The 23740-nt window shown below is 41.8% G+C and overlaps 1 protein-coding gene and 1 pseudogene across 19 annotated transcripts in view; one reads left to right on the top strand and one right to left on the bottom strand.

The window, feature by feature from the left end:
• The window catches only part of MLH1 (mutL homolog 1), a 75257-nt gene that overhangs the window by 49514 nt on the left and 2003 nt on the right, over positions 1-23740 (bottom strand). For 3 of the 19 annotated variants that reach the window (XM_001170433.5, XM_009445168.4, XM_016940655.4), the window contains exons 2-10: positions 21892-21982; positions 17621-17719; positions 14198-14271; positions 11615-11687; positions 9770-9861; positions 6869-6911; positions 6632-6720; positions 4207-4319; positions 1139-1232 (exon numbers count right to left, since the gene is read on the bottom strand). In XM_001170433.5, coding sequence (XP_001170433.1) covers positions 1139-1232; positions 4207-4319; positions 6632-6720; positions 6869-6911; positions 9770-9861; positions 11615-11687; positions 14198-14271; positions 17621-17719; positions 21892-21982 — 768 coding nt within the window. The remainder of the gene's footprint in view (positions 1-1138; positions 1233-4206; positions 4320-6631; positions 6721-6868; positions 6912-9769; positions 9862-11614; positions 11688-14197; positions 14272-17620; positions 17720-21891; positions 21983-23740) is intronic. The other 16 variants (XM_063805553.1, XM_009445169.3, XM_063805548.1 and 13 more) reach the window with 9 other exon arrangements.
• Positions 1689-2356, top strand: RPL29P (ribosomal protein L29 pseudogene; annotated as a pseudogene).

Below are 23740 nucleotides of genomic sequence, written 5' to 3'. Positions count from 1 at the left end.
ACTCGGGAGGCTGAGGCAGGAGAATTGCTTGAACGCGGGAGGTGGAGGTTGCAATGAGATGAGATTGTGCCACTGCACTCCAGCCTGGGTGACAGAGCAAGACTCCATCTCATATAAAAAATAAAATAAAACTACCTTTTACCACAATTTCTATGCTCTCCCCCTTTCAATCAAAATGAAAACAAGGATAATTAGGATATGAAATAGACAAATTAGTAGCAGACCCAGAAATAATAGAAAGAAATCCTCCATAAGTCAGCTCTGGACTATAAACTCCTTTAGAGCAGGGGTACCTCACATTTATTCTGTATTTCAAATACCTACTATGGGGTTTGGTCTATTTAATGCAAGTGCTAAACTATTTACGACTGCTAAATTAATTACATCAACATCTGGGCAATCAACAGTGGATATGTTAAGACAAGAACCTCCACAGAACAGAACCCAGTCTTTTTTTTTTTTTTTTGAGATGGAGTCTCGCTCTGTCGCCCAGGCTGGAGTGCAGTGGTACGGTCTCAGCTCACTGCAACCTCCACCTCCCAGGTTCAAGCGATTCTCCTGCCTCAGCTTCCCGAGTAGCTGGGACTACAGGCGCCCGCCACCACGCCCAGCTAATTTTTGTATTTTTAGTAGAGACAGGGTTTCGCCACGTTGGCCAGGCTGGTCTCAAACACCTGACCTTGTGATCCACCCACCTCAGCCTCCCAAAGTGCTGGGATTTACAGGTGTGAGCCACTGTGCCTGGCTGATTGTCTTTTATGGAAGATGAACAGTAGCTGTTGTGGCTTCCCAACTGACCCCAGCAGAAGTAATATTTAGAGCCTCTAGAGCACATCTGTTTCCACTCTGCCTACAAGCTATCAGCACCTCCTGATGGGGTGAGGCATGGCATTCCTTTTTTTATTGCTAACGCAGAGCCTGGCATATAGGAGGCTCTTAGTGAGGTTCTGCTAAATTAGTGAATAAATGAAGGAAAACTGTGCCTTGTACCTGTAAGAAGGGACAGAACATCCTTTTGCCAGTGGTGTATGGGATTCACTGATTGTACTATTAGCATGCTCATCTCTTTCAAAGAGGAGAGCCTGATAGAACATCTGTTCCTTGTGAGTCTTGGTTGAGGAGTTTGGTGCTACATTACCTGAGGTACAGGAATGGGTGTGTGTTTTTGGGCAAATAGGCTGCATACACTGTTTCTATGGCTTTTCTCAAGGAAGTTGATTCTACCAGACGATCTAAACAATAAAAAGAAAGCAACCAGTTCAAAACTGTCCTGAGGGGTGAGGTCACAGGTGTACATTCATACAAAGTCATGAAATCACCTCAGGAAAGACATTTCTGTAGTGATATGCACATCACATCCCCAGGAAGAAAGGTGCACCTTTAGCTGTCGCCACTTTCCAGCCCACTATCTTACTATCGGCTTGGAACTGTTTTACTTCAGCCAAGTAATAGAAAACATGATAAGGCAGTACATTCTCCCTCCTCACTTCCCTTTGCCCCCATTAGCTCATGTGGACTAACTGTGCTCTTTCTGGGCACAGTGGGAAATATGACGTCAGCCCTCAGACTTTTCATTCTGCAAATACATACTGCATATCACACACACCAAGTGCTGGGAGACAACATGCTGATAAATAAACTAATTCCAACCCCAAGTGGCCAGCACTATTATACACGTGTGTGTGTGCTAAATAGTGAGCCAACTCTTTCGGTTCTAGGCGCTTCGGGAGCCGTGGCTTAAGGTGTAGACATGGCGAAGTCCAAGAACCACACCACACACAACCAGTCCCGAAAATGGCACAGAAATGGTATCAAGAAACCCCGATCACAAAGATACGAATCTCTTAAGGGGGTGGACCCCAAGTTCCTGAGGAACATGCGCTTTGCCAAGAAGCACAACAAGAAGGGCCTAAAGAAGATGCAGGCCAACAATGCCAAGGCCATGAGTGCACGTGCCGAGGCTATCAAGGCCCTCGTAAAGCCCAAGGAGGTTAAGCCCAAGATCCCAAAGGGTGTCAGCCGCAAGCTCGATCGACTTGCCTACATTGCCCACCCCAAGCTTGGGAAGCGTGCTCGTGCCCGTATTGCCAAGGGGCTCAGGCTGTGCTGGCCAAAGGCCAAGGCCAACGATCAAACCAAGGCCCAGGCTGCAGCTCCACCTTCAGTTCCAGCTCAGGCTCCCAAAGGTGCCCAGGCCCCTACAAAGGCTTCAGAGTAGATATCTCTGCCAACGTGAGGACAGAAGGACTGGTGTGACCCCCTACTCCCGCCCCTGGGCTACCATCTGCATGGGGCTGGTCCTCCTGTGCTATTTGTACAAATAAACCTGAGGCAGGAAAAAAAAAACAAAACAAAACAGTGAGCCGAGAGAGCAACTAACTTTGCTCAGGAAGTTCTGACTGTGGAGTAGCCATACTGAGTTTTCCAGAATTTCAGGCAGTACAAGTGTCAATGCATATTCAAGGTAATTTAGGAAATGAGGCTGGTTTGAAGAGGGTAGAAAGCAATAAAGGCAGAAAAAAATAAGACTAAAATCAGGGGAAGATGTATTTTCAGGAAACAGCTCTCCTTTCTCTCTGAACAGATTTAGATGACCTGCTGATTATCTGTTGTCCTGTGTTGCTGTAGACAAGGATATGTCAAATCTTTTTATTTCCAACAGGAAAAGTGGTTGTGACTTTACCAATGAAGAGACTAACATCCTCTGAGTGCTCACCACATCCATGGCCCCATCATTAATGTCACTGTACTCTGTAACACGTGTCCTGACCACACAGGCCTGGAGCAGGCATGGGCACCTGACAAAAGGACAGCTGGAGCCCCTCTGCTGAGAATTCTGAACTTGAGATGCGCCAAAGGAGTGGTCTTTGTCCCTGCCACCTGAGTGCGCCTGCACAGTGTAGATAAATGAATGGCATGTGTAAGAGCTTGACCTTTCTTTGCTACTGGGAACTTGGTATTGTGAACACACTAGCTAATGATAATGCAGAGGCTGTGGTAAGCAGCCCCAACAGAAACACGGACAGAGGCCAGTCAGGCAGCACCTACAGTGAATTTTTTGTCTGCTTTATAGCCAGCATGTGTGTTACAAAGCAGTTATTCTTCATGGTTAGGAAAAAAACTAATGAAAAACATTTTCTGAGCCTTGATTAAAACAAGCTTTGTTATATATCAGGTGTAAGTCCTTCCTAATAAAATAGGAAAAACCCTGCTAATAGACATCAGTTTAACACAATGTGTTTGTAAAATGACTGGCTCTGTCCTTACTGTTCCTGTATTGCTTTGAACAACTGCTGTAAAACATGCATATTTTGAAACATTTACAGCTGGTTAGCAGTCTAAATGGAAGGAGGGAATATTCCATTTCCAACAGCAAACAAGCAAACAAAACAAAAACTATAAAATTATTATGAAATGCTTTAAAATAAAGATAAGTAACCTACAGGATAAAAATGATGAAAACTGAAAACACGGAAATGGAAAGATTCATCTTATTTCTGGATGGAAAACGAAAAATTCAGACTGTGTTTGGGATTATTTGTTGTTGGTAGGTCACCATCAAAACCTTGTAATAAACAATTAAGTTATAAGGAGCAGAATACAAAATAGCATTTGTTTAGTAAATAACAATCATGTAAACACTATATCAGCAGAGAGACAAAAACTGTAAAGGAATTTGAGAAATATCCTAATTAATTTAGTTAATTCCCTCCCTAATTTTTAGAACTGCTCTTTGTATCATAAAGCTCATTCCTTAAACAGGAAAATCTCAAGTATCTTAGCAATTTCTTTAATGACAATGCCTATACCTAAGGTACCCCTTTTCCGTATCCTGCTGTGCAATTTCAAACAGTGGCCCTTGATCTCTTCCAGCAATGTTCTGGCTAGGGCTTACTTGTAAGGACTCTGACACCATCAGGTGAGGACAGTGTGCTGGCTCACAGGAGCCTGTTATGCCCTCTCCTGGGCTTCCTCTTAGAGGTAAGAACCAGACTCCAACAGTCAACCAGCAATGAGCACATGTGGGAGGGCTGAGCACAGACTTAGGACAAAAATTATACATGCTTCCCAATAAAACCAAACTTTGCCATGAGGTTTCTCCATGTTTAATCAAACCTATGGATCAGAAATTTTTCCATGGTCCCATAAAATTCCCTGTGGGTGTTTCCTGTGAGTGGATTTCCCATGTGGTTCTTTTTAACTTACGGTTGATGAAGAGTAAGAAGATGCACTTCTTCACTGAGTAGTTTGCATTGGATATGTAACCATTCATTTTGAAGGCTAGGGTTTTATCCTCACATCCAATTTCTATCAGTTCTCTATTAGAAAAGAGATTCTGAAGCTTTTGAAAATACTCAAAACTCAAACATTACAAAAGAATCAGAATTTAAAAACACAAGGTTCCTTCCCATAAACTAACTTTGTGAAATGAGGGCCCCGAAGACTTGGTCCATTTGAGGTCCTCCTGTGCCTGTCCATTCATCCATCCATTTGTCTGTTCATCCATTCACCCACCCATCCTCCCATCGATCCACCCACCCACTCACCCACCTACCCTACTCAGTCAGTGTTTTCAAGCACTTGTGCTATGTGCCAGGTACTGCTCTAATTGCTGGAACAGAACAATGAGTCCAAGCTCTGAGACCTTATTTTGCTCAAACTTGAATGTATCTTAGTAACTAAATCCCAAAGATGAGATTCCAAGAACTTATCTCTGCTGAATTACTTGCTATACTGAACAGCACCACAACGTGGTTCTACAATGTGTGTTGTTCCCAGGAGTGTTTACTGGGGAGGGAAGGTTAATAGGCGAATAAGAGGTCCTCAGACAAGCCACACTTATTTCTGTCTGGAGACCTTCCCAAGAACTAGTCCCTCTGTCTGGAAAGCTCTACTCCTAACCTATTGGTACCTAGTTAATTCCTATTTATCCTTCATATTTCAAAAAATATTTCTTCAAAGAACCTTCTCTAATGATCCCTTTCTCTGACCCTACAGTTTTCCATCATGTCCTTTATTTTTCCAGTGAGGCATCTAGCACAATCTGCTAATGAATGGCGTAATTATTTCATGTCTTTCCAACTGCAAAGTCAGCTGAGAGCAGGCATCATTTCTTCTTTGTTCACTAGTATAACCCTACCATATAGCACAATACCCAGGAAAGAGCAGACACTCAATAAGTTTGCCAAATGGCTGGTGGAAGCTTTTTATGCAGTAATGTGTGGAATAAGTGTCTTCAACGGAGGGTACGGCTTGTGGCACTGCCCATACACACTGAACCAGCAAACTCTTTTTTCCCAAAATGCCTCATGAGGCTAGTGTTCTGGAAGCCTGCTTTGGGAAATGCTGCTATAGAGGATTTCTAATCTTGTACAGTCCCTAAGATTTCACAACAACTAATTCTGATCTTAAAATCTAGTTAAAGAAGCTCTGAAAAGTTACACTGTAAACAGAGCTCTCCCTTCGCTCTAGGAGCACAGTTTTAAAAAATTAATTCATTAACAATTAGAAAGAAAATAGTGGCTGGGCACGGTGGCTCACACCTGTAATCCCAGCACTTTGGGAGGCCGAGGTGGGTGGATCATGAGGTCAGGAGATCGAGATCATCCTGGCTAACACGGTGAAACCCCGTCTCTACTAAAAAATACAAAAAATTAGCTGGGTGTGGTGACAGGCGCCTGTAGTCCCAGCTACTCGGGAGGCTGAGGCAGGAGAATGGCGTGAACCCGGGAGGCGGAGCTTGCAGTGAGCCAAGTTTGAGCCACTGCACTCCAGCCTGGGCGACAGAGTGAGACTCTGTCTCAAAAAAGAAAAGAAAAGAAAAAGAAAATAGTAAATTAAAAGCAAACTAATTGTTCCTCAGTCAGGTTAGCTCAAAGAATAAATAATCTGCCCTTCAAAGTAGAAACTGGGCTCTGGAATGACTGCTGCTGCTTTTCAGATTTCTGGGAAAAGTGAAGTCAGGAGCTGTCTCATCCATATACCTCCCACATATGGAAGGGTCTCAGTATTTTTCCTCATATTATGACATAGGCACTTTGGGCTTTATAAAGTCCTGAGACCGCTAGGAATCTATGGTGGAAATGGTGATTTTTACATGCAGAGGGGAGCAACTATGAGGAATCCATAATGCAAGCACTTTTCCCCACTTATGCTTTTCTTGATAATGAAGACTTAGCGACACGAATCTAGTCTTTAAGGGCAGGAAATATCTTATTTGTCTCTATATCCCTAACTTCTAGCACAAAGCCTGGAATATGAGAGGCAATTGATAAATGTTGAATGATAAATAAGTGAAATCCTAAAGTGATGATAATGGAAATACAAGGAAAAGAAGGGGCATTGGAGGATAAAATAATTCTACTACACTATAAATATTTTCAAGACTAAGACCTTGAAAGAACACATGATTCACGCCACAGAATCTAGGAGATTACATACACCTAGAAAGTGTTGATTACGTGAAATAAGAACTCCATTAACAAATCTGAAGCATAAAACAAGCCTGTGTATTTGACTAAAGCAAACTCTTAACACACATAATATCTTGAAAGGTTCCAAAATAATGTGATGGAATGATAAACCAAGATAATAAATGTAAAAGATTTTTTTATATAGGTTATCGACATACCGACTAACAGCATTTCCAAAGATGGAGCGAATATTGTCCACGGTTGAGGCATTGGGTAGTGTCCTAACATCAGCTACTGTCTCTCCTTGCTGATAAACAAACAGCAGAAGACACAAGGATTTATTGTCTCATGGCTGAGACTGAAACATCATAACCTTATCTCCACCAGCAAACTATTAAAAATCCCCTTTTTTCTTTTCATAAAACAAAACCATCCCCCATAAACCAAGAACTTACTTTTTTAACTGAGAAACTAATGCCTGCATTGTGTATTGAATACCTGGAAAAGAAAAACAAGAGTAAGAAAAGAGTTGCCAAAAACACACACTAGATGTCAGAGCCCCCTTTTAGTTAAATAAATTAGTGGAGTTGAGTAATCTAAACAAAGGTACATATAAAGAAAAATATCTCCATACAGCCTATTAATATTTTACCCACAGAAAAATAAACCAGCAGAAACTTCATGGATATAAAAATGCTAAAGGTGACTGAATCAAAACACAGGCTCCTCTCTACTTTTATAGGTTGCTGATAGAATCAAGGATATCACGCCACTATCTCTTTTTTATTTATTTTTATTTATTTTTGAGACAGAGTTTTGCTCTTGTTGCCCAGGCTGGAGTGCAATGGCACAATCTCAGCTCACTGCAACCTCCGCCTCCTGGACTCAAGTGATTCTCCTGCCTCAGCCTCCCGAGTAGCTGGGATTATAGGCGCCTGCCACCAGGCCCAGCTAATTTTTTTTGTATTTTTAGTACAGATGGGGTTTCGCCATGTTGGCCAGGCTGGTATCGAACTCCTGATCTCAGGTGATCCATCCGCCTCGACCTCCCAAAGTGCTGGGATTACAGGCGTGAGCCACCACATTCGGCCCATAATCTCTTCACTTTCAGTTTTATTTTCAGAGTGTCCCAAAGGTCTGGTTTGCCTCAAGGACATCTTGAGAAGCTAGCTCCAACAACCCCTGCTTTTATTCTCTCTCAGAGCCCTCAACATGCCCTCCTTCTCACTGGCTTCTTCCTGCCCCTGGGTCTTATTCTAGTATCTCCCAATCTTTTCTTGGTTGGCGGTTATTTCTCTTTTCTCTACAGAGCTCGTGAACCGAAGGATTGTGTCTAGCAAAATGCATTTATTAAGTAACAATATTTCACTTTACCACACCTAGAATCAAAACAGCCAACTAGAACTCCTTTATTTTTAGGAGGTAATGAATATTCTGACACTGATTGATAAAATTCCAAGAAAAAGGCTGGGCACGGTGGCTCACGCCTGTAATCCCAGCACTTTGGTGGGCCAAGATGGGCGGATCACCTGAGGTCAGGAGTTCGAGACCAGCGTGGACAACATGGTGAAACCCTGTCTCTACTAAAAATACAAAAAAAAAAAAAAAAAATTAGCCGGGTATGGTGGCATGTGCCCGTAATCCCAGCTACTCAGGAGGCTGAGGTAGGAGAATTGCTTCAACCTGGAGATGGAGGTTGTGGTGAGCTGAGATCGCACCACTGCACTCCAGCCTGGGTGACACAGCAAGACTCTGTCTCCAAAAAAAAAAAAAGTATAAAATTCCAAGAAAAAGCAAAGAAACTTGATGTACAAACCTGTCATTTTATTAAGGTGAAATGTTTGACCCACTTTAGATTTTTTTTAGAAATACTGAAAAATGGGCCAGGAGCACTGGCTCATGCCAGTAATCCCAGCACTTTGGGAGGCCAAGGCGGGAGGATCATCTGAGGTCGGGAGTTTGAGACTAGCCTGACCAACATGGAGAAACCCCATCTCTACTAAAAACACAAAATTAGCCGGGCATGGTGGCATATGCCTGTAATCCCAGCTACTTGAGAAGGCTGAGGCAGGCGAATTGCTTGAACCTGGGAAGTAGAGGTTGCGGTGAGCCGAGATCACGCCATTGTACTCCAGCCTGGGCAACAAGAGTGAAACTCTGTCTCAAAAAAAAAAAAAAAAAAAAAAAAGAAATACTGAAAAATGGCCAGGCATGGTGGCTCACGCCTGTAATCCCAGCACTTTAGGAGGCCGAGGCGGGCGGATCACCTGAGGTCAGGAGTTCAAGACCAGCCTGACCAAAATGATTAAACCCCCCTCTCTACTAAAAAAAAAAAAACAAAAAAAAATTGCCGGGCATGGTGGCAAGTGCCTGTAATCCCAGCTACTCGGGAGGCTGAGACAGGAGAATCGCTTGAACCCAGGAGGCAGAGGTTGCAGTGAGCTGAGATCGCACCATTGCACTCCAGCCTGGGCAACAAGAGCGAAATGCCATTTCAAAAAAAAAAATATATATATATATACACATACACATATATAAATATATATATACACATATACATATAAAAATATATACATATACATATATAAATATATACATATACATATATAAAAATATATATACATATACATATGTATACACACACACATATACATATATACATTAAAAAATAGTTAACATATCCCTATCATAATCAATGATATGTGGGTTCGGAGAGCCTATACTGAAGCCATCTGTACCATCTGTACCAGCAGCGTAAGTCTATCATGGATATAACGTTGTTTTCATCTGTCCTGAATCCCTTCTCCTCCTCCTGGTAACAGCCTCTCATCTTCCTTTGGGAAACTACCTCTATTCCATTCTACTTGATATGCACCCTTAGTAAGACTGCCAATCAAGAAATCTTCTCCCCACAGATATGGGCACATGATCATCGAATGTACTCTGTTAGGAAACTGACTCTAGAGCAAAGTCAGGAAAAGAATGAAAACAACTGGAGTACAGTAATGATGTTAAGTCCCAGAGGCCCCCTGGTTCTTACTCTCTCCAAGGGGCAGCTGCACACACTTCATGTGGTAACTCCTAGTCTTCCACTAAATTTCTTTTTAGCTCAAGTTGGCTAGAGTCATTTTGTTTTGTCTGCCATCAAAGAGCTCTCATTGATCTAAAGACCAACTGCTCTTTCCTGGGGAGATGAGAGAAACTGCAAAATTGGTGGCTAAACCTTGACCAGAAACTATCTGTAAGCTAGTTTTACTTTTCACCATCTAGCTCAGCAACTGTTCAATGTATGAGCACTAGAACACATTACTTTGATGACAAATCTCAGAGACCCACTCCCAGATTTTGGACTGTACCTGCCAACAACTTCCAAAATTTTCCCATATTCTTCACTTGGATTTTTTAAAGCTTTTCTCCTCGTGGCTATGTTGTAAAAAAGGTCCTCCACCTGAACAGAAGATCGATTTTTCTTGTAAATTCATAGAAGTACTTGAAAATAAAACCCAAGATGTCCTGGCAAAAGCTAGGTCTTAAGATAGTGAATCCAATTATATTTACCAACAGCACAGTTCTAAGCACTGACTGGGGCCAGGGATAAGACAGCATTAACAGAAGAATTAAAGGACATTTTTCCTGCCTCCCACATTCATTCACTGATTTCTCAACTATGCACTGGGGGCTAGCTTTGTGTCAGAGTCTTTGCTTTGTACAGAAAATATGAAGACAAAGCATGATCCTGCTCAGGAGAGTACATGATTTAGTGGGACACACATGTAAACTGACAAGTATAGTATCACATGGCATTCAAAGATATTTTTCAGGCTGGGTGCAGTGGCTCACGTCTGTAATCCCAGAACTTTGGGAGGCCAAGGTGGGTGGGTCACCTGAGGTCAGGAGTTCGAGACCAGCCTGGCCAACATGGTGAAACCCTGTCTCTACTAAAAATACAAAAATTAGCTGGGCATGGTGACGCATGCCTGTAATCCCAGGTACTCAAGAGGCTGAGGCAGGACAACTGCTTGAACTCAAGAGGTAGTGATTGCAGTGAGCTGAGATCACGCCACTGCACTTCAGCCTGGGCAACAGAGTGAGACTTTGTCTCAAAAAAAAAAAAAAAAGTATTTTTCAAACTAGTAATAATCACAAAATTTCTTAGATCATTTGAAGTTCTTGGAAATCACACGGTGGTCACCGTGGTACAAGATTTTTTTTGTTTGTTTGTTTTTGTTTTTGAGACCCTGTTTCACTCTTGTTGCCCAGGCTGGAGTGCAGTGGCATGATCTCAACTCACCACAACCTCTGCCTCCCGGGTTCAAGCAATTCTCCTGCCTCAGCCTTCCTGAGTAGCTGGGATTACAGGCATGCGCCATCACGCCTGGCTAATTTTGTATTTTTAGTAGAGATGGGGTTTCTCCATGTTGGTCAGGCTGGTCTCGAACTCCCAACCTCAGATGATCCGCCCTCCTCGGCCTCCCAAAGTGCTGAGATTACAGGTGTGAGCTACCGTGCCCAGCCCAAGATCTCTCTTAACATGTATTGCAAAACACACATTCTTTTCTGCCTCCTGCCTGGCTCGTCACATCCAGGATTAGGCAGGTTACAGTGGACTTCAAGAAGATGTGCTCTAGATGGGACTTGGAGTGGAGGGGCGGGATGGATAACATGACAGCGGAGTGCTTTGTGTAATCATAGAAGGGAAAGAGACCAACTTGAGGCACTATACATAGGCAGCATGATGGACTTTCTCCCAGCTAATGATACAGTCATATGTCTCATCAGACACCCTTTAAGTCAAGAGGGCAAGTATTCTTTGCTTCATTTGACAGATGAGAAAACTGGGGTTAAGGGATGTTAAGTGACTTGCCTCTGGACATACAACCATTGAGTGACAAGGCTGGGCTCTAACCCATGCCTTCTGGGGTCAAGCTTAATCTTCTTTCAATGACAACTACCCTGCCACTGATTTTTGCCATCCCAATAAAGAATCTCCTAGCCCTTAAAAAAGACAAGGACGTGGCAGGCTGCCATGCCACAAAAGCCAATAGTCATTTATCTTGCTTAGAGGATATCTTGGGACCTCCATTAACTAGTGCAAATTCATTTTATTATTACCCTGAAAATTCAGAAGCAATTTTATTTTTTATTCCAATATTTATACAAACAAAGCTTCAACAATTTACTCTCCCATGTACCATTCTTACCGTGATCTGGGTCCCTTGATTGCCAGCACATGGTTTAGGAGGGGCTTTCAGTTTTCCATCTGAGTAACTTGCTCTAATGAGAAAATATAACAAATTAATATCCAGTAGAGAGATAGATACTAATCCCAAGGGGAAAAGAGAAAATCATACCAACAATAGATTAAAATATAGCCATATTATATATTATCTTAATTATTTATCATTTTCCTGTTTATTTCTCCACTACTTCCATAATCATTTGAATTGGATTTTTTTTTTTTTGAGACGGAGTTTTGCTCTTGTTTCCCAGGCTGGAGAGCAATGGCACAATCTCAGCTCACTACAACCTCCGCCTACCAGGTTCAAGCGATTCTCCTGCCTCAGCCTCCCAAGTAGCTGAGATTACAGGTGCCCACCACCACACCTGGCTAATTTTGTATTTTTAGTAGAGACGGAGTTTCACCATGTTGGTCAGGCTAGTCTCCAACTCCTGGATACGCCTGCCTTGGCCTCCCAAAGTGCTGGGATTACAGGCATGAGCCACCATACCCAGTCCTTGAATTGGATTTGAAAAACTATCTGTTCTTCCAGCAAATGTTGCTATTTACTTGCTGAGTTCTGAGCTACCAAACAATGGTTTTACCACTGCCTAAGTTAACAGTAAAATTTTTCAGTAATTCTGCAATTATTTATTGAGGAACTACCATGTGTCAGGTCTGTGGAAGCCCTGGTAATAAAGAAAGGTCTTGGGGCTGGGCGCGGTGGCTCATGCCTGTAATCCCAGCGCTTTGGGAGGCCGAGGTGGGTGGATCACGAGGTCAGGAGATCGAGACCATCCTGGCTAACTAACATGGTGAAACCCCGTCTCTACTAAAAATACAAAAAATTAGCTGGGCGTGGTGGCGGGCGCCTGTAGTCCCAGCTACTCGGGAGGCTGAGGCAGGAGAATGGTGTGAACCTGGGAGGCGGAGCTTGCAGTGAGCCAAGATCGCGCACTGCACTCCAGTCTGGGCGACAGAGCGAGACTCTGTCTCAAAAAAAAAAAAAAAAAAAGAAAATTAAATTAATAAAAAAAACAAAGCTCTTGATCTAGTGATAGGTAGACTTTTTACCTAACTGTAGAACAATATGCCAAGTGATCTAGAGAAGGGTCCATTCAGCCTGAGGTGGGAGTGAGGGTGGGTAAAAGCATCCCAGAGAGATGGCAATTCATCTGTTCTTTAGAGAGGAATAGTTTCAGGTGGAGACAGCAGGAAAGACCATCCAGGAAGGCAAAAACAAAAATGAAAGCATAGAGGCTTTAAAATACACGGCAGCTGGGAATAGGTAGAGAGAAGGGGCTGGAAAGGCAGACTGAGAGCACATTGGCAGGGGCTGGTTGCCAAGATAATGACTCTATTTCATCCTGCTATGGAAGGGGAGCCATTTTAGCATGCAGCGGCATACCACAATCTAGGCTATCTAGGAAGGCATTAACTTACAACTCTGTCTTCAGTTAGTGACAGGGGATTCTAATAGTATCAGCCCGTCTAGATCTAGGGCAATTAGAATTCACACAGAGTCAAACGCCCTTAGCATTAATGTTGTGTAATCTGAAATCTCCACCTTCCATTACTTCACACATTTATCTGTTGAGGAAGACTGAGAAACAGACAGAACTATCCTTTGTTGAAGATATTTTCCCTTATTTATCTATTTATTTTAAGGTTGGAGTACAGTGGTGTAATCACAGCTCACTGCAGCCTCAAACTGCTGGGCTCAAGCAATCTTCCCGCCTCCGGAGTAGCTAAGACTACAGATGTGCATCACCATACCCAACTAATTTTTTAAAAATTTTCTGTAGAGACGGGGTCTTGCTCTGTTTCCCAGGCTGGTCTCAAACTCCTGACTTCAAGCAATCCTCCCACTTCAGCCTCCCAAACTCACAGGCAAAGCCACTATACCTAGCCTATTTTCCCTTTTAATCTACAAACAACCTGTGTGATTTTTAAAAATTATCTTTCTTTTGGCATGAATTAGGTATTCCTACCAGTCTTCAACTAGTGAATGGCCAGTGCTTATAAAAACAAAGGTGCAATTTTGTTATTCTGAATCCCATTTTTGTTCTGTTCAAAGGCCATTCATCAGCTTCTGAAAACTGTGCCAGCATAACAGATAGCCAGCAGCTACTTGTGGGAAGGCAAACTAGCACAGGTATACACAGGTGGTGGGAGCTGGTGGCTCAGGAGCCAGCTAAGGAAACATGAACCTTTAGCATCCCAGCCACAGCCCTCTAATCGGTCCAAAGCAATACCCCAACTGAAGGGCAAAGGGGCAGAAATTACATCAGCAGCTACCATTTACTTAAAATACCTACGTGTAACAGACACCTTGCTAGGCACTTGTAATATGTTAAATCATATCTTTTAAGAATCCATGAAGTAAGAGTATCACCTAATAATCATCCTTGAGGATTATCAATTTATCAATAAGGAGAAAAGAAAACGTACTCAAGATCTCTGCCAAAAAAGGTAACACTGGTGTTGAGACAGGATTACTCTGAGACCTAGGCAAAAAATACATTTCAGGATGAATATATATGAGTAAAAGAAGTCAGCACTATACCTGTATGCACACTTTCCATCAGCTGTTTTCGTTGTAATAGTAACATGAGCCACATGGCTTATGCTGGCCAAAGCCTAAGGAAGAAAAGAAAATAGACTGAAAGAAAAACTCACTGCTGGGTCACCCACTGTCATCTCACCAAAGGGAAAGGTTATCTGAACTGCTGCTTCCATTTTGTATTAATATGTGGCAACGATGAGCACTTTGCTCACTTGCTTTGATGACATGTTGAAAAAGAAATGATCAATCTGTAGCATAATTACTAGAACAAGTGAAAAATACATATTAAAAAGTCCAAAACACACCAAAACATTAATGTGTTAATAAGCAATTGTGTCGAGGTGGTAGAACTACAGGCATGTTTAATAATATTCTCAATGAAGTGTCTCCTAGTAATTTTTAAAACTTGCTTTCAGAAATGGGTAAAGGAATCACTCCAAATAGATAGTGTTTTATATTGTTAATCAAAACTGCTTTATATAAGCAATTATTCATTTAGAAATGTAAATTTGAAATGCAATTAAGACAAAACAAATTTTAAAAACCCATGACCATTTTTCCCCTTTATAACCAAGATTGGTTTCTCAGACCTTTGGAATCTGTATCTTTTTTCACAAGAAGGATATTACAGTATGTAAAGATGTAACTCAGGAACTGTGCTATGATGGGGTCTGTGTGACAGCATCTCAGTAGACAGTAAATACAGCTGTGGCAAGTTCAGTTCATTGAAAGGCACATGGGTCAGGCTCAGAAATCACCAGGTCCTGGCTGGATTTCCCTGGTTTATGTAATTGAGCTAATGTGCATCATTAAAAAATATAAGGCTGGGCGGGGTGGCTCACGCCTGTAATCCCAGCACTTTGGGAGGCCTAGGTGGGTGGATCACCTGAGGTCACAGGAGTTCAAGAACAGCCTGGCCAACATGGTGAAACACCAATTTCTACTAAAAATACAAAAATTTGCTAGCTGTGGTGGCATGTGCCTGTAATCCGAGCTACTTGGGAGGCTGAGGCAGGAGAATCACTTGAACCTCGGAGGCAGAGGTTGCAGTGAGTGAGACTATGCCACTACACTCTAGCCTGGGCAACAGAGTGAGACTCCGTCTCAAAAAAAAAAAAAAAAAAAGTAAATGATTTTGAGACCTGTATAAGGAAAGACATGAAAATGCAAAGTAGAACACAACATCACACCAGGAAGATAGAGTACCACTACACATGGCACAGCAGATGGTCCTGCTGCTTCAGAGGCCTCTTCCCCAGCAGTGGAGCCAAGTGGACAGGGGCACAGACTCTGGAGTCAAACTGCCTAGTTTCTAATCCCCACTTTGCCATTTTCTAACTGCGTCCGCTGGCCATGTTTCTATGTAAAACTGGGTAACAGCAGAACCTCTGTAGAGTTACTGTCAGGAGTCAGAGTTAATACAAAGTATACAAAGTGCTGAGAACCACGGCTAGTACACAGAAATCCCTCAATAAATCTTCCTGTATAATTACAGTGAAATAATAGCCACAAAGATAACCTACAGCTAGGCGAAGACTCCAGGAGGCCATGGGCTTGGAAAATGACCCAGGGAACTGCAAGGCCAAAATGAAACTGCCTTCCTAGAGTTTGATCTAAGGTATCCTTAAAATCAGGAGCCGTCTCAGTGTAAACCAAGTCTTGGAAATTGTCCCTTCTTGGAATAATCTAGTGGTCACTGTGAGCAAGACAATACATGAGACCACCCTAGTTTGATGTAAATTGATCTAAATTACAGAGACTGAATCACAGCTGCTTTTTACTTTTTAAAAATTAAAGTAATACATGTATATGATAAAAAAATTCAAACTACTGAAAGGCCAAAAATGAAAAGTAACAGCCTCTTTGACTGCCCAACCCCATCTTCACTTTCATTCCCTTAAAATAACTACTGTAAAGTAGTTTCTCTGGTCCCCTGGAACCTCCATAGAGGAACACAGCCCTGCCAAAACCTTGATTTTAGCCTAGTGAGGCCTAGTAAGACCCGTATCTTCTGATCTCGAGAACTGTAGAATAATTAATTTGTATTGTTTAATGCCACTAAGTTTCTGGAAATTTTTTGACAGCAACAGGAAACTAATAGTTTTTAAAATATGTATTCTTTTACCAAGGAATGTTATTTCTATAAATTTATCCTAAGGAAATAATTAAACGAAACACAGTGTACCTATAAGAATACTCATCAGGACCTTAAACAAGGCCAGACGTGGTGGCTCATGCCTGTAACCCCAGCACTTTGCAAGGCCATGGCGGGCAGATCATTCAAGGTCAGGAGTTCAAGACCAGCCTGGCCAACATGGCCAAACCCTGTCTCTACCCAAAATACAAAAATTAGCCGGGCATAGTGGTGCACGCCTGTAATCACAGCTATTCAGGAGGCTGAGGCAGGAGAATAGCTTGAACCCAGAAGGCAGAGGTTGCAGTGAGCTGAGATCATGTCACTGCACTCCAGTCTGGATAACAGAGCAAGACTGTCTCAAAAAAAAAAAAAAAAAAAAAAACAGAACGTTAAACAGGAAAAAATGGCAAAGAGTATAAATGTTCAATAGGAAACCATTTAAACAAACTACAGTACATACATGTAGCCATTAAAACCTAGATAGGACTATATTTACTGGGTAGAAAGATATCCATCAGGAAGTGAGTCACAAAATATAAGATCCTATTTTATCCTTTTATATTTTAATCTGTTTTCTAAATCATATACTCCTATATGTCATATAATTTTACCCACAAATATTTTAGTATGTATCTTAACAGGTAAGGACTCAAAAAAAAAAAAAAAACCCATGACAATATTCTTATACCAAGATAATTCATAATTTCTCCTTAATGCCATCAAATAGTCAACCTGTATTCAAACATTTGTCTCAAAAAAATTTTTTTATAGTTTGCTCCATCAGGATTTAGGTAAGATCTATACATTGGACCTGGTTCATATGTCCCTTAAATGTCTTTTAATCTACAGGTTCTTTACTCCTTTCTCTATTCTTTTTTCCCTGCTGTCTATCTGTTGAAGGGAACAAGTCTTTTTCCATGTAGTCTCCCAATCTCAGTATCATTTACCATGCTTCCTTGTCTCCTATATTTTTCATATATTGGTACTTAGATCTAAGTAATGATCAGATTCACATTTGATTTTTTGACAAGAAAACTTCATAGGTGGTACTGGGTACTTCCATCAAGAAACATATATCAGAGGTCTCTGCAGGTAAAATAGTTTATTTATGAACAATTCTCAGTCTTAGAAAGTTAAAGTTCATTAAGTTTGTTCAGATTTGCATACATTTAACAAGTAAAAGGTACCAAACCTTATTTATCTATGTTGAGAAATACATACTAACAAATGACAGACAATGTCATCACAGGAGGATATTTTACACATTTCTTGAATCTTTAGCTTACCTCACCTCGAAAGCCATAGGTAGAAATACTGGCTAAATCCTCAAAGGACTGCAGTTTACTAGTAGTGAACCTTTCACATACAATATCCAGATCTTCTTTCTGTTAGATACCAAAAAGATGAGTAAATAATCATGTTACTCATTTTTCCAAATCTCTTTGAATTCCCATTTTCTTGATTTAATCCAGGAAAAAAAATCCTCTTAGAAGAGTTTTTTTTTCTTTTCTTGTTTTTTTTTTTGTTTGTTTTTGTTTTTTTTTTTTTGAGACAGAGTCTTGCTCTGTCACCCAGGCTGAAGTGCAGTGGCGAGATCTCAGCTCACTGCAACCTCCGCCTCCCGGGTTCAAGCAATTCTCATGTCTCAGCCCCCAGAGTGGCTGGGATTACAGGTATGCGCCACCATGCTCGGTTAATTTTTTCTTGTATTTTTAGTAGAGATGGGGCTTCACCATGCTGGCCATGCTGGTCTCGAACTCCTGATCTCAAATGATCTGGCTGCCTTGACCTCCCAAAGCACTGGGATTACAGGCATGAACTACCACACCTGGCCTTAATTTCTTATATTTTTAGTAGAGATGAGGTTTCACCATGTTGCCCAAGCTGGTCTCAAACACATGAGCTCAAGTGATTTACCCACCTCAGCCTCCCGAAGTGCTGGGACTACAGGTGTGAGCCACCATGCCCAGCCTGAGAAGAGCTTTAAAATTAGCAGTAACTTCCTTGTTTGGAATCCAGAATACCACACTGTCCTGGTGTTCCTCCTTTCTTACTAGGTGGCTCCTTCTCAGTCACTGCTGTTTCTGCCTCATGTCCTCACTTGACATCAGAGTCACCCAAGACTCCTTCCTTGGACCTCTTCTCTATCTACACATACTCTCTTGATTATCTCATTCAGTCTCAGGGCTTTTTGTTGTTTGTTTAATTGACAAGCTTCTTTATTAAAAATCTCCAAGGCTGGGTGCAGTGGCTCACACCTATAATCCCAGCACTTTGGGAGGCTGAGACAGGAGGACTGCTTGAGGTCAGGAGTTCAAGACCAGCCTTGGCAACAAAGCAAGGCCCTATTTCTACAAAAACAAAAATAGGCATGGTGGTGTGAACCTACAGTTACTACTTCAGCTGGCTGAGATGACAGAACTGCTTGAGCCCAGGAGTTCAAGGTTACAGTGAGCTATGCTTACACTACTGCACTCCAGTGTGGGCGACAGAGTGAGACCTTGCCTCTAAAAAAGGGGAAAAAAAAATTCTAATTTTTCAATGAACTCAAATTTACAAGAAAAAAACAAACAACCCCATCAAAAAGTGAGTGAAGGATATGAACAGACACTTCTCAAAAGAAGACATTTATGCAGCCAAAAAACACATGAAAAAATGCTCATCATCACTGGCCATCAGAGAAATGCAAATCAAAACCACAATGAGATACCATCTCACACGAGTTAGAATGGCGATCATTAAAAAGTCAGGAAACAACAGCTGCTGGAGAGGATGTGGAGAAATAGGAACACTTTTACACTGTTGGTGGGACTGTAAACTAGTTCAACCATTGTGGAAGTCAGTGTGGCAATTCCTCAGGGATCTAGAACTAGAAATACCATTTGACCCAGCCATCCCATTACTGGGTATATACCCAAAGGATTATAAATCATGCTGCTATAAAGACACATGCACACGTATGTTTACTGCAGCACTATTCGCAATAGCAAAGACTTGGAACCAACCCAAATGTCCAACAATGATAGACTGGATTAAGAAAATGTGGCACATATACACCATGGAATACTATGCAGCCACAAAAAATGATGAGTTCATGTCCTTTGCAGGGACATGGATGAAGCTGGAAACCATCATTCTCAGCAAACTATCACAAGGACAAAAAACCAAACACCGCATGTGCTCACTCATAGGTGGGAATTGAACAATAAGAACACATGGACACAGGAAGGGGAACATCACACACTGGGGACTGTTGTGGGGTGGGGGAGGGGGGAGGGATAGCATTAGGAGAGATACCTAATGCTAAATGACGAGTTAATGGGTGCAGCACACCAACATGGCACATGTATACATATGTAACAAACCTGCCTGTTGTGCACATGTACTCTAAAACTTAAAGTATAATAATAAAATTTTAAAAAATTGCAGTAAAATATATGTAACAGAAAATTTTCCATCTTAACCATTTTTAAATGTACAGTTCTGCGCCATTAACTATATTCACACTGCTGTGTTAACTATCATCATGATCCATCTCCAGAATTTTTTCATCTTCCCCAAACAGAAACTCTGTACCCAATAAACAATAATTTCCATTCTCCTCGCTCCCCCGGCCCTGGGCAACCACCACTCTACTGTCTCTATGAATGTGACTACTCTAGGAACCTCATAAGAGGAATCATACAATATTTGTCCTTTAGTGACCAACTTATTTAACTTAACATGATGTCTTCAAGGTTCGTATATGTTGCAACATGTGTCAACATTTTATTTCTATTTAAGGCTGAAATTATTCCATTTTGTTTATCCATTCATCCACTGATGGACACTTAGGTTGCTTTCACCTTTTGGCTACTGTAAATAATGCTGCCATGAATATGAGTGTACAAATATCTGCTTGCATCCCTTCTTTGGGGAATAACTCAGAAGTGGAATTACTGGATTATATAATTATGTTTAATTTTTTGAGGAATCACCACAGCATTTTCCACAGCACCCTGCACTATTTTACATTCCCTCTAGCAATACACAAGAATTCCAATCTCTACATCCTTGCAAACACTTGTTTTTGTTTTTGATAACAGCCATCCTAATAGGTGTGAAGTGGTATCTCATTGTGGTTTTCATTCATTTTCCTAATGACCAAGAATGTTGAGCATCTTTTCAGGTGAGTCTCAAGGCTTTTTTTTTTTTGATGGAGTTTCGCTCTTGTTGCCCAAGCTGGAGTGCAACAGTGTGATCTCGGCTCATCGCAACCTCCACCTCCCAGGTTCAAGCGATTCTCCTGCCTCAGCCTCCCGAGTAGCTGGGATTACAGGCATGTGCCACCACGCCCGGCTAATTATATATTTTTAGTAGAGATGGGGTTTCTCCATGTTGGTCAGGCTGGTCTCGAACTCCCGACCTCAGGTGATCTGCCCGCCTTGGCCTCCCAAAGTGCTGGGATTACAGGTGTGAGCCACCATGCCCATCCTTCTCGTGGCTTTTAATACCATTAAAATGCAGACAACTACCAAATATTCATCCCTAAATCTCTACCCTGCACTCCAAACTCACATAAACATCCAACTAACAGGCATCTTAAATTGAACATGCCCCAAAATGAACTTCTGATCTCTCTGAAAATCTGCTTCTTTCATAGTCTTTCCCATCTTAGTAAATGGCAACTCCTTCCATTTAGCAGACCAAAACCTTGAAATCATTCCTGATTCCTCTTTCTCTCATACCCTATATCAGCAAATTCTGAGAACTTTGCCTCCATAATTAACCCAGAATCTCACTGCTTCTTACATCTCTACTGCGACCAAGCAGTCTGCAGGACAGACTGCTTCTGCCCTGTCCTGCTATTTTCCACACAGAAAGACAAAGGATTAAAAAAAAAAACAACTCACCACACCACGTAACCTCTGCTTAAAACCCTCTAACAGTATCCCACCATATTCAGAAAAAAAGCTAAAGATTTTACCTTGGCCCACAAGGATTTACATGTTTTCACTCAGACCTCATCTCCTATTACTCTTTCCTTTTCAGCCTCTAGACAAACTGGCCTCCTTGATAGTCCTTTAACATGTCAGGTATGCTTCCATTTAATAGTCTTTGCGTATATTGTTCTGTATGCCAAGAATACCTTTAAATAGCCTCACAACTTGCTCCTTGACTTCCACCGGTCTCTCAAATATCACATCCACATTGAAGCCTTCCTGAACTACTCAATTTAATTGCAACCTTTCTGGCTTGCACACTCCTATCTTCCTCCCTGCTTTAGTTTTCTCCACAGCACTTAATGCTATCTAATATAATATTTATTATACCCATTTTGTCTCCCACCACTATAATGTAAGCATCAGAAGAGAATAGATTTTAATCTATTTTATTCACTGACACATCCCCTGAACAGTGCCCAGCAAATAATAGGTACTCAATAAATATTTAGTGTTGGTGTTGAATTTTTCAGTGAAAAAATCCCATCTGCAAAAGCCTAGTTTCCAGAACAGAGAAAGGTCCTGACTCTTCCATGAAGCGCACAAACATCCTGCTACTTTGAGGTTTTACTTACCCTGATCCCGGTGCCATTGTCTTGGATCTGAATCAACTTCAGGCCTCCCTCTTTAACAATCACTTGAATACTTGTGGATTTTGCATCTAAACTGGCAAATCAAACAGAAAATAATTTATCAGTCTGCAACTACTCTAATGTACATATTTTAATATGAGCCAAGCAATGATAACAAACTCCAAATACAAACAATAGTGCCTCATTAACGTGTTTTTCCTTTGTCTTACAGGCTCATACACTGTATGAGTTTACATATTGTGTGAGAGAGAGGGAAGAGACGGGCAGAGCAACCATCATTTCTAATAGGACATTCAGCACTATTTCTGTTCCTCTAGGAAAGACAGCAAGTGAAGTTAAAAATAGATTTCTTTTGGCAGATGTCTCTTCTCAACTAATTTTACTTTTACCTGAACTTTATTCAGCCTCAGGTTCCTAAGTGACTCTAATAAAATGTCACTAAATAATGTCACTAAAAAATAAAATTCTGAATGATTTTCTCTACTATTCCCTTTTATATTTACGATGGAGGGGGAAAAAAAGTAATGCAGAAAGTTAATAAATCTTTAGGAAGTCAATAAATTTTCTGGCCAGGCGCAATGGCTCACACCCATAATCCCAGCACTTTGGGAGGCCAAGGCGGGTGGATCACCTGAGGTCAGGAGTTTGAGACCAGCCTGACCAACATGGAGAAACCCCATTTGTACTAAAAATACAAAATTAGCCAGGCATGGTGACGCATGCCTGTAATCCCAGCTACTCAGGAGGCTAAGGCAGGAGAATCACTTGAACCCAGGAGGCGGAGGTTGCGGTGAGCTGAGATCGCGCCATTGAACTCCAACCTGGGCAACAAGGGCAAAACTCTGTCTCAAAAAAAAAAAAAACCCCCCAAAAAAAGAAGTCAATAAATTTTTTGTGCTTTCAAAGAGTAGCCTACAAGCACAGACCAACTGCTAGAGAAAATAAATTTTCTAGCAGGGGCTGCATGAGAAAGAGTTATCTATTCCCCACACAGACAGTTCTTTATTCAGAAATAAGATAATAGGCTGGGCACGGGGGCTCACGCCTGTAATCCCAACACTTGGGGAGGCTGAGGTGGGCGGATCACCTGAGGTCAGGAGTTCAAGACCAGCCTGGCCAACATGGCGAAACCCCGTCTCTACTAAAAATAAAAAAATTAGCCGGGTGTGGTCATGCACGCCTGTACTCCCAGCTACTTGGGAGGCTGAGGCAGGAAGATCGCTTGAAACCAGGAGGCAGAGGTTGCCCTGAGCCAAGATCACGCCACTGCACTTCCGCCTGGGCAAAAGAGTAAGACTTCATCTTAAAAAAAAAAGAAGACAATAAGTTACTTAAATATTATAGACATTTCTCATGAGCCCCTGTATTGAAGTTGTATTAGTCATCTCAACTTACATATTAAAAAGAGTATAACAGGACTCCATATAAAAATCTCCACTTGAGCCGGGCGCGGTGGCTCATGCTTGTAATCCCAGCACTTTGGGAGGCCAAGGCGGGCGGATCACCTGAGGTCAGGAAATCGAGACCATCCTGGCTAACATGGTGAAACCCTGTCTCTATTAAAAATACAAAAAACTGCAGGGCGCGGTGGCTCACGCCTGTAATCCCAGCACTTTGGAAGGCTGAGGCAGGCGGTTCACCTGAGATCGGGAGTTTTGACACCAGCCTGACCAACATGGAGAAATCCCATCTCTACTAAAAATACAAAATTAGCCAGGTGTGGTGGCACATGCCTATAGTCCTAGCTACTCGGGAGGCTGAGGCAGGAGAATCTCCCTTGAACCTGTGAGGAGGAGGTTGCAGTCAGCTGAGATCGCGCCACTGCACTCCA

The sequence above is a fragment of the Pan troglodytes genome, chromosome 2 (assembly GCF_028858775.2).
Source record: "Pan troglodytes isolate AG18354 chromosome 2, NHGRI_mPanTro3-v2.0_pri, whole genome shotgun sequence".
NCBI lineage: Eukaryota > Metazoa > Chordata > Mammalia > Primates > Hominidae > Pan > Pan troglodytes.
Note: the sequence above shows the minus strand (reverse complement) of the source record. Positions and strands in the feature narration are given on the sequence as shown.